We start from the raw sequence: 16,240 nt of genomic DNA on the forward strand, positions 1-16,240 counted from the left end.
CTACCTTGTCTGCAGGCTTTTGATGCGACACAGCATGTCCAAGTGACCAGCAGAGTACTGCTCAATCACATCCTTCACATCATATGGACGCAATGTTTCTTTGAACTTCTTCTTCGCTACATGGAACTTCATGATCCTAGACAGGCAGCAGAGCAAAATACAGCTATTCAAACCTTGGCCACTAGGGGCTACTCTCAAACAGGATCTGTAGCAGCTGACTCAACCTAGAGACATTCAAACAGTTTACAAAAACAAAACTAACTTATTTTCTCTTGCTTTTAAATCTGCTCAAACTATATCATGGCACGCCAGCTCCCGTTTCCTCACGCAAACATACACGGTCAGGCATCTGGAAAATCATTTCGTAAGACCTTATATAAACATCCTCTGAAGCTGTAAAGGCCTATTTAATGGCAGTGGTTGTGGTGTGCTGGTTATTTAAGCTGTGTGTGTAAATGTATCTCTCTGACAAAGCAGGGACTGGGATTAATTCAGTTTCAATGCACCTGTGGAACCCTGGAGTCAAACATGGAGCAGGGGGTTTAAAAAGCTCAAATTATAAAAGACAAGCCAAAATAAGTATTAATTAATTAATTAATTAAATGTATATACTGTTTATATAAATGCACTAAAACCAACTGTACAGTATGTGCTGACATCATTATGATGAAAAGCCCAATAAGAAGAGCCGAAAAAGAAAAACAGCTACATTAAAATAAAGACAAAAACATGTTCAGACGTTGAGATTTTTGACCTTTCAGTTTGGACACAGAAAATCTTGTAATCTCCTCTCATGCCCATATTTCCTGTCTTTCATCACCGCATCCAATCAAATGAAGCAGAAATGCCACAAAAATAATCTAAAAAAACTGTAACAGATTTAATCCCCATAGCCTTTGAATCAAGAGAGCTGCTGTAAAGTGTGGGATGCAATCAGGGTTTATTTACATGCAGCCTACTCGTGTAAACAAAACCATGAATAAAACAACTAACCAAACCTATATCGGTGGCAAGAGGACACTTGAACTAAATGAGATTATGGGTTTAAAGTTGTTTTTCCTCACCTGACAGCTCTGATGACAGACTTGACTGAAGGCAGCAGGTCTTCTACTGATATCTCACAATGACAGCCCTTCTCATCGTAACCATCCTCCCCTCCCATATTAGAGTCTGTTGCTAAGGAGGTAGATATAGTTAACATTTGCCTTCAACATTTTCTGAGTTACTAGAGCAACTTATATAGACTGGTACACTACTACAGCTGAGCTAACTGATTGCATTGAAGTGATTGAAGTGGGCAATTAAATGATTACAGACATAAAGAGAGAGAGAGAGAGGGGAAGGTGAGAGACAGAGAAGGATAGAGATTGAGAGACAGACAGAGAGAGAGAGTTCTGAAAGAGAGAAGCTGATTCAAATCTTTTTCATAGAGGGTAAGAAAGTTACAATTTTGTTGCCATGCTGTCAGAAAATGAGAGTCAGCAGTAGCGTGGTGCAGGGCTCTGGCCTGCCCTCAGAAATACTGCCAACAGGCCACATTCATCACAACACAACAAGCCTGTTTATGGATTTCTTGAGTTACGACACACTCAAAACGTAAGCAGAAGGTTACAAGTGTCGAACTGCAGAGTTAAGCAATTTTTCCCAGTCTAACAAAATAGTACATATTGTCCCATGTTCACACCTACTAATGTCACACAAAAATAGGGTGTGTGTTTGTACATATATAGATATATAGAGCATTTTTGCTCACTGTGTAGTAACTGAATCAAATAGGAATCAGTTCTACGAAGCATCACATGTTGAAAAATAGAGACACGAGACAACAGACAAGGCTGAACACTGGAAAAGTCAGGCCACAATGTGCACTATTTGGACATGTTCTTGGACACATTACTTCCATTAAGCTGCATGAGAAATTACATATTTCCCATCCACAATCACTAAAACCTACAGTAGATGAAAACATCTCAGCAATAGTGAATAATCTAACAGACCTTTCAGCCCCCTTTGGTTTGGCTACATTGGTTATTGTTTCCGCTCCACCACCAGGTCTCAGCCAGCTGAGCTGACTAACTGCTAGAGTGCTGCATTCCCATAATCCATCCATCTATCCAGCCAACCATAGCTACCAGCCAGCCATCGCCCTGGCAGACCGGCGAGGCAGGCACTGCTGTCCCTGAGCCGGGCAGTGGAGAGGTATTAACATTCCTACGCTTGGCTGGCTGGGTGTCTGGGCAGAGCCAGCTATGGTCAGTTGATGGGGCCAGTGGTCAGGTAGTAAGCCTCAACAACATAGTGAAAAAGCCTGAGAACCCAGAGGGACTGAGTTATTGCCTGCTCCGGAACTACGAAGAAATTAACTTATTTGCACAAACGTATTTACTACAGACACTACTGGCATTGGTGTTAGCATGGCCTGTACATCAATCAATGTTTGCGATACCTATGCATACTATGGCCTCTAGTACAGTTTGAGTGTCACATGTTGAAATGACCATGTATATAGTATGCTATATGAATTAATTGTAAGAGTGCTGAAGTGAATCATGTCACCATCAGTGGTAGAGCGTGACTGGCTCTTGAGGCGCAGTGAGGGTCTGAAACGTGTGCGGTCATTGAAGCTCCAGCTCTTCTGCACCTTGGAGGGGCTGGTGCTGTTGTCCGCACCAGGCTCAATCCCCGGGGAACGTCGGTCGTTCATCGACGGCGGCTGCCTGCTCTTGACGCTCTGGCCGCGAGGACTCGCCAAACGCACTCGCTCCTTGAAGCTCAACTTCTGGCCGCTTGATGGAAAAGCATGAATAACCAGAGAGAATGAAATGGGGAATGACAAGAGGAATAAAGGAATGAGGAGACAAAGATGGATACCGTAACCACATGAACTCTAATCGGAGGCAAACATTGGGCCAAATTGGCAGATCTATACAATCTATCGCGTTGCGAAGCATTGTGAGTTTGTAGATCGGCTAATTGGCGGTGAAGATATTTAGGTCAAAAGGCAGGGGCCTAGTATAGAGCCCCGTGGGACTCCGGTTAACTAAGAATATAGGGTTTAAGTGGTTGATTAGAGGTACCCTGAGCAGCAAATCAGATAATAATAAAATTCCAACATAATGAATGCTGCTAACAGGAAAATAGTTTATTTCATTAATCTTTCTAAAGCAGTGGTTCTCAAAGAAGGGTCCAGGGACTCTCAGGGTAACTTGACAGGGTTTAAAATGGGTCCTGCGAGAACTCTGAGAGTGTACAAATGTCGAACACTGAGTGCATTTGTACACTCTCAGAGTTATGGGCGGTCCTTGAAATAAAACGTTTGAGAACCACTGCTCTAAAGCATCAGTCATCACATCAAACTTCATCCTCTCATAGAACAAATCAACTCTAGTGTCCCCATTGTGGACATGACATAATAAGGAAACATTTGGCAAAAACAGGTGAATATTCTGTAAAAAATAGTTAAACATTTGGCAAAAATTGCCTATATACAAGCCTCTAGATCGGCTATTTTCACTACTTCATGTAACAACAAATCGGATTAAGTGGTCAATGTACAGGAAAAACTGAATGGGTAAAACATTCGGATGTGTGGGCTGCCAGAAGTTCATTATCACCTACCTGGGGCCAGGAGAAATACAAAGAATATTCATTATTTCACAGGATCTGTTAAACTTGCATAACTGTTCTGAAAGCGAACATGGTTAAAAACCAAAAGGCAACAGGCAGAAGTAGTGCGTCTCCCAGGCAAAACCTAAAACTGAACACGATCTGTTTTATCAAACTGAAAACTTGCAGAACTATTCATGAAAGCGAATATGGTTAAAAAACTAGAAGGCAACAGGCAGAAGTTGTGCGTCTCCCAGGCAAAATCTAAAAGAAGGCAGCTTATAAATCATTATAAAGGCAAATGAATTGCCACAGGCCAGAATCTCAATGCATCTCGTATGAAGCTCCAAAGGCTTTCACGAGATGCCCATGCACGAATAATTAGTTGGCATTCCCAAAGAAAACGACAACATGGGAGTGAGTAGGGATGCCGTGTACCTATGTTTCCTTGTTGTACACCTCCTCAGTAGCTTCTGTTTATTACTATGAACCTTACTAAAAGGGGAGATAGACATACAGTACGATGATGTGTTACATGATATAGAAATAGAGGGGAGAGGAGAGAAAATATCTGCCCATGTAATATGCCTATCCACTCTCACTCTTGATCTCTCGTTTCTTTTCCTGCTCTCACTCTTTGAGATTCAGAGATCTATACTTACTTAGTATTAAATGAGAAAGTAGACAGGAGACAGTGAAGGGGTCGGGTACACATTCTAGGAGAAAGGCACTGGCTGGTTTCCAGGCCAGCAAATGCACATGTGGTTTGAGAGACAAGAGGACATTAAGTACTTTCAACCCGGCATCCCTATTTTAGGCAAAAACTTCACTCTTCAAAATCACCAAAAAAGCAGTTGATCTACAAGAGGATGAGATGCGTTGTGAGGTTGTTGATCGGCTATTTTCTGCAAAGATATTCAGTGCAGAGAGGGATAAAGTATCGACCCCAGGGAGACCCCGGTCAATGAAGTATATGGGCCCTACTGTATATACTGTTCTGTTTACTGATGTTGTTTGGCAGCCCTTGTTCATTTTAAGTGTTATAAAATAGTACATAATTTATGAGGTGATTAGTAACTTAAAATTAAACTCATGCATGTTGAAGTATTTTTGTAATGAAATAAATACATTTCATATACGGTGCAATTCATGTTTTGTTGTGTTCTTTATCAGTAGTTTATAAATGTGGCTGCAACATGTTTACTGTAGCTTATTGACTACCACTCGCCATATACTTGACATCACTGCCAACAATTTCCAAAACACACTGTGGTTTGTCTTCAAAGAAGTCAATGTGCTCCATTCCTTTTAGTACAGTATGAAAATGTAATACACACAATTTTACTGAGCCGTAATTTGTTGTCAGCCAGTTAACTGTCAAATTTAAGGTGTTAGCATATGTAATTCATTAAAAATGTTTCATGTATTGATGAAAAAAAAAGCGGATTTATTTTGAAGTGTACGAGTTTTAATGCATTTTAAAGTGAGGAGGATTGTAAATAGTTCCTGGAGAAAAGTTAAAATGAATGTGGATTCAATGTAACGGTCTAGTTTTATACATTATGATATAAGGCAATTAGCTGTGAGTAGATAATGATGTGTTTAGACAGTCAGTATGGTCCTTTCACCACTACATTAGAAGGTTTGGTGTTTTGTCTGTAGCAAAATAAGCTGATCCTGTCTCAGTGATGTGTTCCATTAAATCGATTATTGGTGAATTTCCACAAATATACACTTCTTAAGAGTATGAGTGTTTTTATTATGCTCTGAAAGGCTTTACGATGTTCATTCGGTCATGGTCTTCAGTGAAAGGGGATACAGTAGAAGAGAATGCTCAATTTGGTTAAGAGGAGCTTCATTTTGTCAACCACTGACACTCCTTTTGAAAAAGACATTGGTGACTCATGCAATACATCTGAAACTTTGCGCATAAATCCCTCATTTAACTATGCAAATGTGGCTTGACCATTGCAACAAGTGCTCTAGTCATAAGAGTGATGATGGTACATTTTCAGATAGCTACACCCTGTCATACTGCAATGCAGTAAAAACCCTAGTTTTGAATTCACTTGTACAATTTAATTTCTGCCTTTTGTCATAGTTTTATTGTTGGATTTCATTGGTTTTATAACTTTATACTATAACTACATTAAAAAAGGTAAAGTAAGACATTTCTGGTTCTATGGTAACACGTGCAGGGGCGTAGCACCAAATTCTGGGCCCTGGGGAAAAAGATTCTCTGTGGGCCCCCCTAAGATTTGTTTTTCTTTAAAAAAGACCAAAAAAAAAATATATATATATATATTTTTTGGGCCCTAGTAACTCAGTCCCACTTACACCCCCCCTGTGACGCCCCTGAACACGTGGCTTTTTATCCTGTCTCTGAACATCTGCATTGGCACACTTGGTGATCATCACAAATGGACCTGTAATTAACACTGAGGATTTTCTTGTGGAGGAACACTTCACAGTAAAAAATTGCTATAAAAAACAAGAATGAAAAGAATTTCTCATTTAGTCGTTATTCCAATTAATTCCTCCCCACACACATTTCTGTGTGTTGTATCCTACTGGCCCACCTGCCAGTGAGGAGCCCCCACCGGGAGGACGTAGAGCCTCCCCCCCACTCCTTCCACCCAACACTCCCGCTGACAAGTGCTGCCCCCAGCCCGTAGAACTACAGTATGTGCAGTGACAAATATCACCCTCCCCTGAACACGTGCCAATTGTGTTCGTATAGACGCTCGACAAAGACGGATGCACCGTGGTGGAATCGAACCCCTACACTATGCGGTGGTGGGCAGGTAATTTACCACTGCGCCACCCGAGCACCTATTTGTGTGAAGTTCAAATGGATATTTGTTTAAATTATTTTAACAACAAAAACAACCTATTTGAGAAATACACTTCTGTGAAATACATAATTGTAAAGTCATACAGACAGACAGACAGACAGACAGACAGAGACCGCGCGCGCGCGCTCTCACACACACACACGCACGCACGCACGCACGCACGCACGCACGCACGCACGCACGCACGCACGCACGCACGCACACACACACACACACACACACACACACACACACACACACACACACACACACACACACACACACACACACACACACACACACACACACACACAGAACAGATTGGAACAGATCACACGCCTCACTTTGTACTCTCAGCGATGCCTCTCTCTTCTTTTTCTACCTATATCTCGGGAAGTTCAAATAATTTCAAACAATTGTCTTACTTTGGATTGAAAAGATTACTTGCACACTGTGCTCAAACATAATTTTGCCAGTTTACACGTATCCAAATTTTGCAAGTGAAATACTCACACTATAATAAAAGGTCGGCTATTAGGATAGACTACATCCCATAGCCTGGAGGGATGATTGCGCTGTGCTTGGCTAGTTTGTTGTTATGCCAACCGGCTGACCAATGGTGTAACTACTGTACAGTCAGTGACAGATTCAGTTAGTCAGACACGTTCGCGTTTTTAGGTTTGTTGTGGGGCCAGCCAAAAACTAGATAACTTCTGTTGAGTAATGAAACTGCATCAAAACTTCACCTGTTTAATTAATTTGCCAAGTAAAGAGGAGAAAGTCAGAGTATATCATTATATTGAAACATAATGCAATACACTGTGTATAGTAAGAAGGAATGTTCATTAGACGGCAGCACAAACCTTGTGGTTGACTCTCCCTGCTCCTTCCTGGAGTTTGACAAAATGAGAAGAATACAGAAGAGGACCCGTGAGAAAACATGGTTTATGTCAAGTCTTCAATGAACTTTCACCACAAATTCTGCAAGACTTATATATGGAACAGAGGTGTTGCCATCAACTGTTCCATTTGTCAATGCAGTATGCAGAACATTAGAGGGGAAAGATTACACTGAAGTGTCAACAAAGGAGAAAAATCTGAAGAGAAACCACGCTTACTACACGTGCAGTACTGTCCAGACAAACTATAGGAAGCACTAAACAAAAAGAGCAAGCAGTGACTAAACTACAAGGTTTGTGAATACGGTAAACAGAATGTCGTTAGACACACATCACTCTGAAGATGATCATTATGAACTGTGTGTGTCTGTGTTTTGCATGTAATGTGGATGTCCATACAGTAGGTGTTTGTGTGCAAGTGCGTCTCTGTGCAAGTGTGTTGAGCATCAATGGTTTTGGTCATGTGTGCTTGTTTGTGGTTATATATGTATTTATTACATTATGACTGTATTCATTTTAATATATCCATCTATATAACTATATATGCTTTGAGCAGATGGCTCAAAGCATAATACACTATACACTGTTATCAGACAGGCTATAAGCGCACAGGGTTAGTCCAATTTAAGGACACAGAAATGCTGTGATTTAAAAAAGGCCATATTTGCGCAAATTTAAGTAATCTGCGATGACTTAAAAAATATTAAAAGAAATAGAAGAAAGAGGAACGTTTTAAAGTGATTCTAACCATAATATATCAGAGGGATATATCCAGTGCACATCAACTATTTGATTTCAAATCTCATTTGCTAATGTGGACACTGATTGTCAATGTTTACAGTGTGTTTTGTTCAGACTCAAAAAGGCCATTTTAGCATTACAGATCTTTTTTCTTCCACGAACAGTGGCCAAAGTTAGGTAGTACCGCAGGCTAAATTGAATTCATGCCCACAAAATAATGATGGAAATATTTAGACTGATATAGGTCAAGATTACAATGCAACTGATTTGTCGTACTTTGCTCATGGTTACCATAATAATCCTACATAACATAGTCTGATACCAATTACGGATTTGACTTTAAAATCACTTTAATTAGTAGAGAGAGAGAGAGAGCAAGAGCAAGTTAAAAACTAAAACAAAAAAAATAACATGAGATATAATAGCCTACAAAACGACGCCTCAAAAAAACAAAAACAACACATCGAAAAAGGATGAGGAGACATTTTCTAGGGTGGTACAGACACCAAATACAGACACCAGCTGCCATCTTTATACCTACTTTGTGGGGCTGCAGGTATGCAACGCTTTCAAGTGAGGCTTCCAGGTAGCAATGGAAACCGAGTTCTCGTCAGCCGAATAACTACGCCAAACACACTGCATGCAGAATATACAAAACCAGGAAGGAGAAAAACAGAAAGAAAAGAGAAAGAAACAAAAACAAAAAGGAGACGAAACAAAAAGATAGAAAAAATAGAAATTAAAGAAAAATAAAGAACGAGGTCAAGAGAGGAGGAGTGAGAAAAAAAGGAAGAGGAAGAAAAAGAGAAAGAGGAGGAAGAAGAAGAGGATGGAAATACAAAAAAAAAAGAAAAAAAATGATTAGTGATAACAAAACAACAGGTGTGTCACACGTCTGTGGCTGGGCGGAGGGCAGGCATGAATACATGCCTGTGGCAGGGCAGGAGGCTCTCATAGTGTCGCCAGGTGGCGTCCAGGTATGGCCTGGCGCTGTCCGCGGAGTAATAACGCCACGCAGCCTGGGGGCAGGACGGGGGCAGGACGGGGGGGCCAGAGGAATGGGGCGGAGGAGGAGGCGAAGCAAATGCAGGGGAAAGGAGGAGAGAGAGAGAGAGAGAGAGAGAGAGAGAGAGAGAGAGAGAGAGAGTGGTGGAATGAAGGTTGAAACGGGGATACAATGGAAGCAGAAGGTAGGAGGGTGTCAGAGAGGCACATGGAGTAAACCAGAAATGAACGAAGGAGGTAAAGTATGGGTGGTGGAAATTGTGGTGGAGGGGGTAAGCGGGGAGGTGAGATTCACGAGGAAGGCACACAGTCAAATCCGCAGGGTTCATTTATCCATTCATAACTCTGAGAGTGTACTACTGCACACTCTCTTAATTGAACACTCTCAGTGTTCAATTAATAATGAGGATTTTGCTGTATGAAAGGTGAGGTCAGTCACATTCAGTTTTCAGGGTGGAGACATGGGAGTGCAGAGAGCAGAGAGAAGAGGAGAATGGCAAGAACAGGGTTTGCTAAACGACGTGTCATTCTTTTTTAACAACGTTTCACAAATTTGGGAGAACCCAGACGGGGTCGAGAACCTCACAGAGAATAGATAGATTATTACTGAACACTGTGCTGTGTTTTTTGCAGCGTCTAGAAGTCCATGGGCAGAAAAAGAGAAATGTTATATTGACAGATGATTTTAGGGAATCTGATTGTTGTTCAGTTTACTTTGTATTATGCTTACAACAGCAATATGAATAACACACCTTGAGGAATACAACATACGCATTTGTTAAATGAATTAATAATATTCTTTTGTCACAGAAAAACGGGAAGAGAGGTGACTGTGTGCTAACCTGGATGAGGCAAGCAGCTGGGTTCCTCCTCTTCTCAAAATGCTTTTGTCTGTGTTGCTCCTGGACTTTTAGAGCAAAACCTGAGCCCAGAATACCCTGGGAGAAGGTAACAGAAAAAATGACAATGGAAGGTGAAGACTTCACCATGTCTATCCATTTCACCTAGGGTGCTGATGAAGAACATATATTACATATGAAGATAGCTGTGGGTAAACATCGAAAGTGAAATATCTGTACATTTGGACTGGAATATGAAATAGAAATTAAACTTCACTTGAAAATTTGCACAAAAATTCCGTGAAAATAATTGAAATTTCACTGACTCCGGGCATTTGAATAAACAAAAATAAATAAATAACGTTCTTCTTCTTTAAATACCACATTACATTTTTGTTGAATTTTTAAAATGCAATTTATCCTAAACGGCTAAAATCATGCTTAATAAATTATCTGACAATGTCTCTAGGAATTGATCTTACAGAAAATAATTCATCAGAATGTGAGTAGATGAATTGGAAGCGCTGATACTTACTGCTGGCAAGGCAAAGAAAGAGATACCCAGCAGGGCAAACCCAGCAGAGAGCATGCGTCCTGTCCAGGTCTTTGGCGTCTTGTCCCCATAGCCGATTGTTGTCAGCGTGATCTGAGAAGAAATCACAACTGAATGCTGTGACAAAAAAACTTCAGCACAGGATAATATGGGAAGAACTCTGATTTTTTTAAATTTTATTATGCAGATTAATTTGCGTAGTGTAGTGAATGTGCAGCCAAAGCCTTCAACATTAGAATGCAATGTAGTGTAATAACAGAAAAAGGAGGTTGAGCAAAAAATGGTGTGTTTGTCTTCTTGCAAAAATGCTGATATGGCTTACTTTCATATCAACATATCTCTCTTTGACCTGCTCTTTCACTATCTATCAAACAGATTAGGTTAGAACAGGACATAATATAAGTATAAAGCAGATCTGATTTAGAAACTGGATTTTCTGCTAGCCTTGCTCAGATTGTCGCATTCCATACCATGGCTGAAACTCAGTACTCCAATGTTATAAAAATGACTAGGGCTGGAAGAGCCTTCAAGAACTTTCAATATAAATTATGAAAAGAAAATGAAAAATTGCTGAGCAAAGGCACAACTTTTTGACATCTGCTTTGGCAATAATTTATGTGCGGAGATGACACACACTGTCAAATCATAGACAAAATGATCTCTTGAGCTTTCCCTTTGCCTCAGTAACAAAGTACAGACGTTGCCCTTTTGAAGAGAGAGGGGGAAAAAAGGAGAACAAATATATAAATTCAATTAACATGAAAGGGAATGAAACTGAAGGTAAAGTGAACGTGTCTTTCAGAAATCTGTTCTATTTTGTAGAACAGATCTCTCTTGCCACAGACTCGTGAGAAAGAAGCAGAAGAGAGTGAATGGAACGATGGGGCACAATCCAGACTCCCAGTGTGCATGTGTGCATGGGTGAGTATTTGCGTGTGTGTCTGTGTGTTTTGGTACGTACCTCGTTTAATTCGGTGCGATGACGTTACAAGCCTGTAATATTTGTACAGTATATGCGAAGATGGTGCAGACAGGTACAGTTACATCTCAGAACTCACCGTGCCCCACCACAGAGCGTCAGCGTAGGTAGCAAAGTCCTTGTTGAACTTGTTCTCCACAAGGTAGACCAGAAACGATGAGAAGATGAGAACCAGGAAGCCAATATACCAGGCAGTTACCAGCTCCTATACATGTGCAGAGATGAACACTTAAATTATGATGTAAAATGGGATCTAATAAATCTATGGTGTATAACTGCCATTTATTGCCACACAATTCCTACTGCCTTATACAGTATGTGATATATGAGTGTACAAAAGGATCAATTGCTTGTGCTTTTAAATGGAATAGATGGACTGATCTGGGTGATTAAAACGTATTATCCCTAGAGCCTGACCGATGCCAGATTTTTGTGTCCGATGCCAATCCCGATTTTGGAGACCAACGACTTGTTTTGACCAATATGCCCAATATTGACACAGGTTGACCAGGTTGAAAGTTGTTAAAATTCAGGAGTCATCGGCTGCCAATAGCGATATTGTCAAAAAGTAAAATGGTTGATATCAGCCAAACCAATATATCGGTCAGGCTCCAATTATCCCTTACTGAGAACTTTATTTCTATAAATCCAATGCTGTTGCATTTACCACTGCATTGAATATGAGCCCAGCGTGTACCCTCAACACCCTGAAAAAACAGAAACTCACTGTTCCCCCGCTAGGATTCCATCTATGCCAGAAAGTCTGAACACAGTGCTTCCTTGTGCATACTTGATGGAGTTCAAATTGCTCTTGTATGGATTTGTAATTACAGATAATTCGATGTGAAGAGACTAACTTTCTGAGCTTTAACTTCGACTTTCATTGTGTGCAGTCTGTCTGCCCATATACAGTATGAGCATTTTGGTATTAATGTGCGTGTGTATGTACAGTATATGTGTAGTTATGTATGCATGCATATTATCCAGATTGCATCTCAACCCACCTTACTGTGTGCATAAACCACAGAGCCCAGCAGCTTCCAAGTGCCCCCCCTGCGGTCCATGCGCACCATACGTAAGATCTGAAGGAAGCGAAGGCTCCGCAGCACCGAAGTGGCGAAGATGTTGCCCTGGCTCCCTGCTGACACCACCGCCACCGAAGCTATGAGCACTATAATGTCTATAGGGCAGAGAGGAGACAACAGAGAGATCACTAATTGCTATGTCCTGGATACCAGTAGCACTGAAACATCCTGAACCCTTATATACGGGTTCATTTGGTTACATAATTGGTACACTCTTAAGAGTTGCAAACGGATAAATCAACACTGATGATTTTACTGTGTAACAAGAGAGAAATATTTGGAGGTTTGACCTCCAAATATTTCTCTCTCTCACTTTCTCTTCAGTACCGCAACATGTTTTCATGGAAGAAAATTGTATTTTCAAGTAATATTAAAATGGCACTAGTGTCAAACAGGCATCAATGAACAGTGTTGTAATAAGTTATGTAATAATAATTATGTAATAAGCCATAAATGGCATGTATATTTTCACTTCAAATATAAGGGATTATTTAGACAATCTATGGCGCCAGACGCAATTGCATTGGGAGTGTGTCCAGATACAAATGTGTTAGTTAAAGCAAGGCGCATGGCGCAAAGAGGTTGTATTTAATCTCTGAATTAGTCATGGGTGTAAATTAAGAGTGCAGTCTCTCATTCCTTTTAAGCTCTATTTGCACCTGACCTTCATAGCACATTGTTATTTAAATGATGGATTAAACAAGTTGGAGAAGACGCAAAAACATTCTGCTGAGGAAAATTGCATTTGACCATCCATGGGAGCAGCATTAATAATGTGATATAACGATGTCAGGAGACGCGGGAGAAACAAAAGCTCTCTGTTCACTGAATCTCATGGAAATAGTGGACCACCCACAGTGGCCGTGTGCTGCTACGGTCAGAAACACTCCCGCAGATCACATACAATCACATACAATCACATGGTTCCCAAACTTTTTAGCTTGCGATTCTTAAAAAAAATCGAAATCCTAACAGTTTTTGGAAAAAAATCTAAAAAAAATGTTTTCAAGATTTTTCAAAAATAGCAGATCTACAAGCTCATAGCGCGGCACTCGGTGCCGCGCTATGAGCTTGTATATCTGCTATTTTTGAATAGCCAAAGAAATCTAAAGTGACAAAGATGCGTTCCAGGTCTTAATGGGTTAAGACCCAAAAGAGAAATTAGACGTTTGCTCGGGACCCAAATGAGTGAAAATAGCAAATCTACAAACTCACAACGCGTCGCTTCGCTTGCAGATCTGCTATTTTCACTACGTCTTAAACTTTTTATTTATTTATTTATGAAATACTTTAGAACTTTTTAGGACTTGTTTTTAATGTATGTACTTTATTCTGTACATACCTAACTGCCTCATACCATTGCCTTTCTCATGACTGCCTGTATATGTGTATATATTTCTTCACTCTACTAGGAACCTTTGATTACCTAACTAGTTTCTATCCTGTTTTCCTTGCGATTCCTCTTCCACTTCCCTGAAAATTACAAACGATGGATCTTGTAAGAAAAATGGTTTCACCCAAAAGTATACCCTACAGTATATATATGTACTGTATATAACTGAGCAGAAATAAGAGAAAGGTTTTGGCAGGAAAGAAATCCATCAATATTGATCTTTATTACAAATGGACCATGAAAACCGACCTCTAAGCCTTGAGGTCCAAATCTATAAGATTATCACAGTGCCTGTTATTGTAAACAGTCATTTTGCTGCAATCAACCAACTCTTGAGATCTCACACTCACCCCACTTCTTCGAAATAAAAGCTCAATCGTTCAGGACCGAGGCTGTCACAATTGGCCAAGGGCAATAACAGTAGAATAATGTTGACCCAAAGTGTTGGTGCGATATTGATCTGCCATACAAACTTAAATAGGGAAGCACTGAAGAAGTAATTTGTTGACAGTACATCAACTGCATGATTGTGCACTGCTCCAAAAAGAAAATTGTTTTCACAGGTTATATCTGAAATGAACCAGTTATTTTCAGCACACAAAACTGCACACTTGCGCACACACACAAACACACACTATCTATAGCATACATGGGCAACATGGGCGGCCCCCACCTTCACTTAATGCGGCCCGCAGGCTAATATCGGATTACTGATATATTATTGCTGTTATTTCAGCTGTTACAATTCCAAACATGCAAACATGACCCGCTTTAATTACTTCAGTCTATATTAGTAGCTTAATGACTAGTATTAAAATTCTATTGTCTTTTTTATGTCCAATGTATTTGTATTTATATTTAAGTTCATAAAGTTAACTAAATGCATTTGAAATGAAATAAAAACTTTTCAAGATTCCAATTCAAAAATAGCAAAAAACAATCGGGATTCCAATTCATAGATAGCAAAAGTAGCAGATCTACAAGCTCAAAACGCATTGCACTGCGATGCGCTTTGGGCTTGTAGCTACTTTTGTGTGACATAGAATGGTGAAATTAAGTTAAAATATGTATAGTATATGTAGACAGTATATGCAATGTGGCTCTCTGGAGTGAGTGTGGAAATATAGTAGCCCTCTCCATCATCAAAGTTGCCTACCCCTGATCTATAGGGACAGGTGTAACACCCCTGATTGATTCTCCTGAGTGGGAAACCAAACATCTGCCGTTAGGCCAAGCAGGAGGACTCCCCCGCTGGCCTGGGGAGATATTAAGCGTTTAGGCTTCAGGCTGAGCTACATTCTGCTATATTCCGCTAACTCCTGTGTTGGAAACCGAACATCTATCGCTAAGCCAAGAGGGAGTCCCCCCTTGGCCAGGGGGATATTAGGCTTTTGGGCTTCAGGCTCTACTCTGCTAAAGAGGCAAGGTTTACAAAGAAACCACACAAAAGTTAAACATTATACCCTGAAATAGCACAAAGTACTCAGGGACCTAAAGCTTCAAACATAAGATATATTATATATATCTATATATATATCTATATCTATATCTATATCCATATAGCTATAGCTATAGATATAGATATATACTGTAGCACCTGATGAAGCCAACACGGCGAAACGCAAACGCGTCGTGCAGAAATTAAAACCAAAATGAAGCATTAACTGAGTCCTGTCCATCATCATTGGAGTGTGCGGTCCCTTCCTGAGAGAAGCAGTGAAACAGTTTTTCTGTTTCTGTTTTTATGTGTGTGTATATATAGATATAGATATCGATATCGATATCGATATAGATATAGATATATAGATATAGATATATCTAGGGCTGCAACTATCGATCAATAATCTACTGCGATTATTTTTGCCATTATTCTGCTCACAATGCATCACAGTTGTGAGTGAGCGTGTAGATCGGCTTGTAGATCAGCAAATGAATCGATTAAATCGATTAATTGTTGTACCCCTAGTTTCTTCTGTGTGTCCATCACGATATTCTCCAGTGGCTATTTCGCGGATGTACAGTCTGAAACGCCACCTTCAAGTCATGCTATTTAGCTTTTCCTGAGAGGTTTTCCCGTTATATATTCTTAATGTGGGAGTATGAACCTGACTGTGAGGGAAAATGCTGACCAAGGTGTGGCCAATCGCTCAAGTCATATAAATCATGGGCCCATTGACCCGTGGTGAGCAGATGAAGCACCATGAAAAATACATGACTGACACCCAGGTGACTCACTGTGATGGTGACCACATGAACCTCTCAACCCCAGGGGGAAGGGACTCACTGGTGTGACAGCATGAACCGCT

At 40.3% G+C, this 16,240-nt stretch overlaps 1 protein-coding gene across 6 annotated transcripts in view; it reads right to left on the reverse strand.

The window, feature by feature from the left end:
* Positions 1-16,240, reverse strand: part of kcnq5b (potassium voltage-gated channel, KQT-like subfamily, member 5b) — a 122,880-nt gene that overhangs the window by 5,841 nt on the left and 100,799 nt on the right. For 2 of the 6 annotated variants that reach the window (XM_084042621.1, XM_084042618.1), the window contains exons 4-13: positions 12,461-12,636; positions 11,536-11,661; positions 10,460-10,570; positions 9,928-10,023; positions 8,622-8,716; positions 7,304-7,330; positions 4,045-4,101; positions 2,557-2,786; positions 1,065-1,170; positions 5-136 (exon numbers count right to left, since the gene is read on the reverse strand). In XM_084042621.1, the coding sequence (XP_083898747.1) occupies positions 5-136; positions 1,065-1,170; positions 2,557-2,786; positions 4,045-4,101; positions 7,304-7,330; positions 8,622-8,716; positions 9,928-10,023; positions 10,460-10,570; positions 11,536-11,661; positions 12,461-12,636 (1,156 nt within the window). Of the gene's footprint in view, positions 1-4; positions 137-1,064; positions 1,177-2,556; positions 2,787-4,044; positions 4,102-7,303; positions 7,331-8,621; positions 8,717-9,927; positions 10,024-10,459; positions 10,571-11,535; positions 11,662-12,460; positions 12,637-16,240 lie in introns of all 6 variants that reach the window. The other 4 variants (XM_084042620.1, XM_084042617.1, XM_084042622.1 and 1 more) reach the window with 2 other exon arrangements.

The sequence above is a fragment of the Gymnoscopelus microlampas genome (assembly GCF_963454915.1).
Source record: "Gymnoscopelus microlampas genome assembly, chromosome: 2".
NCBI lineage: Eukaryota > Metazoa > Chordata > Actinopteri > Myctophiformes > Myctophidae > Gymnoscopelus > Gymnoscopelus microlampas.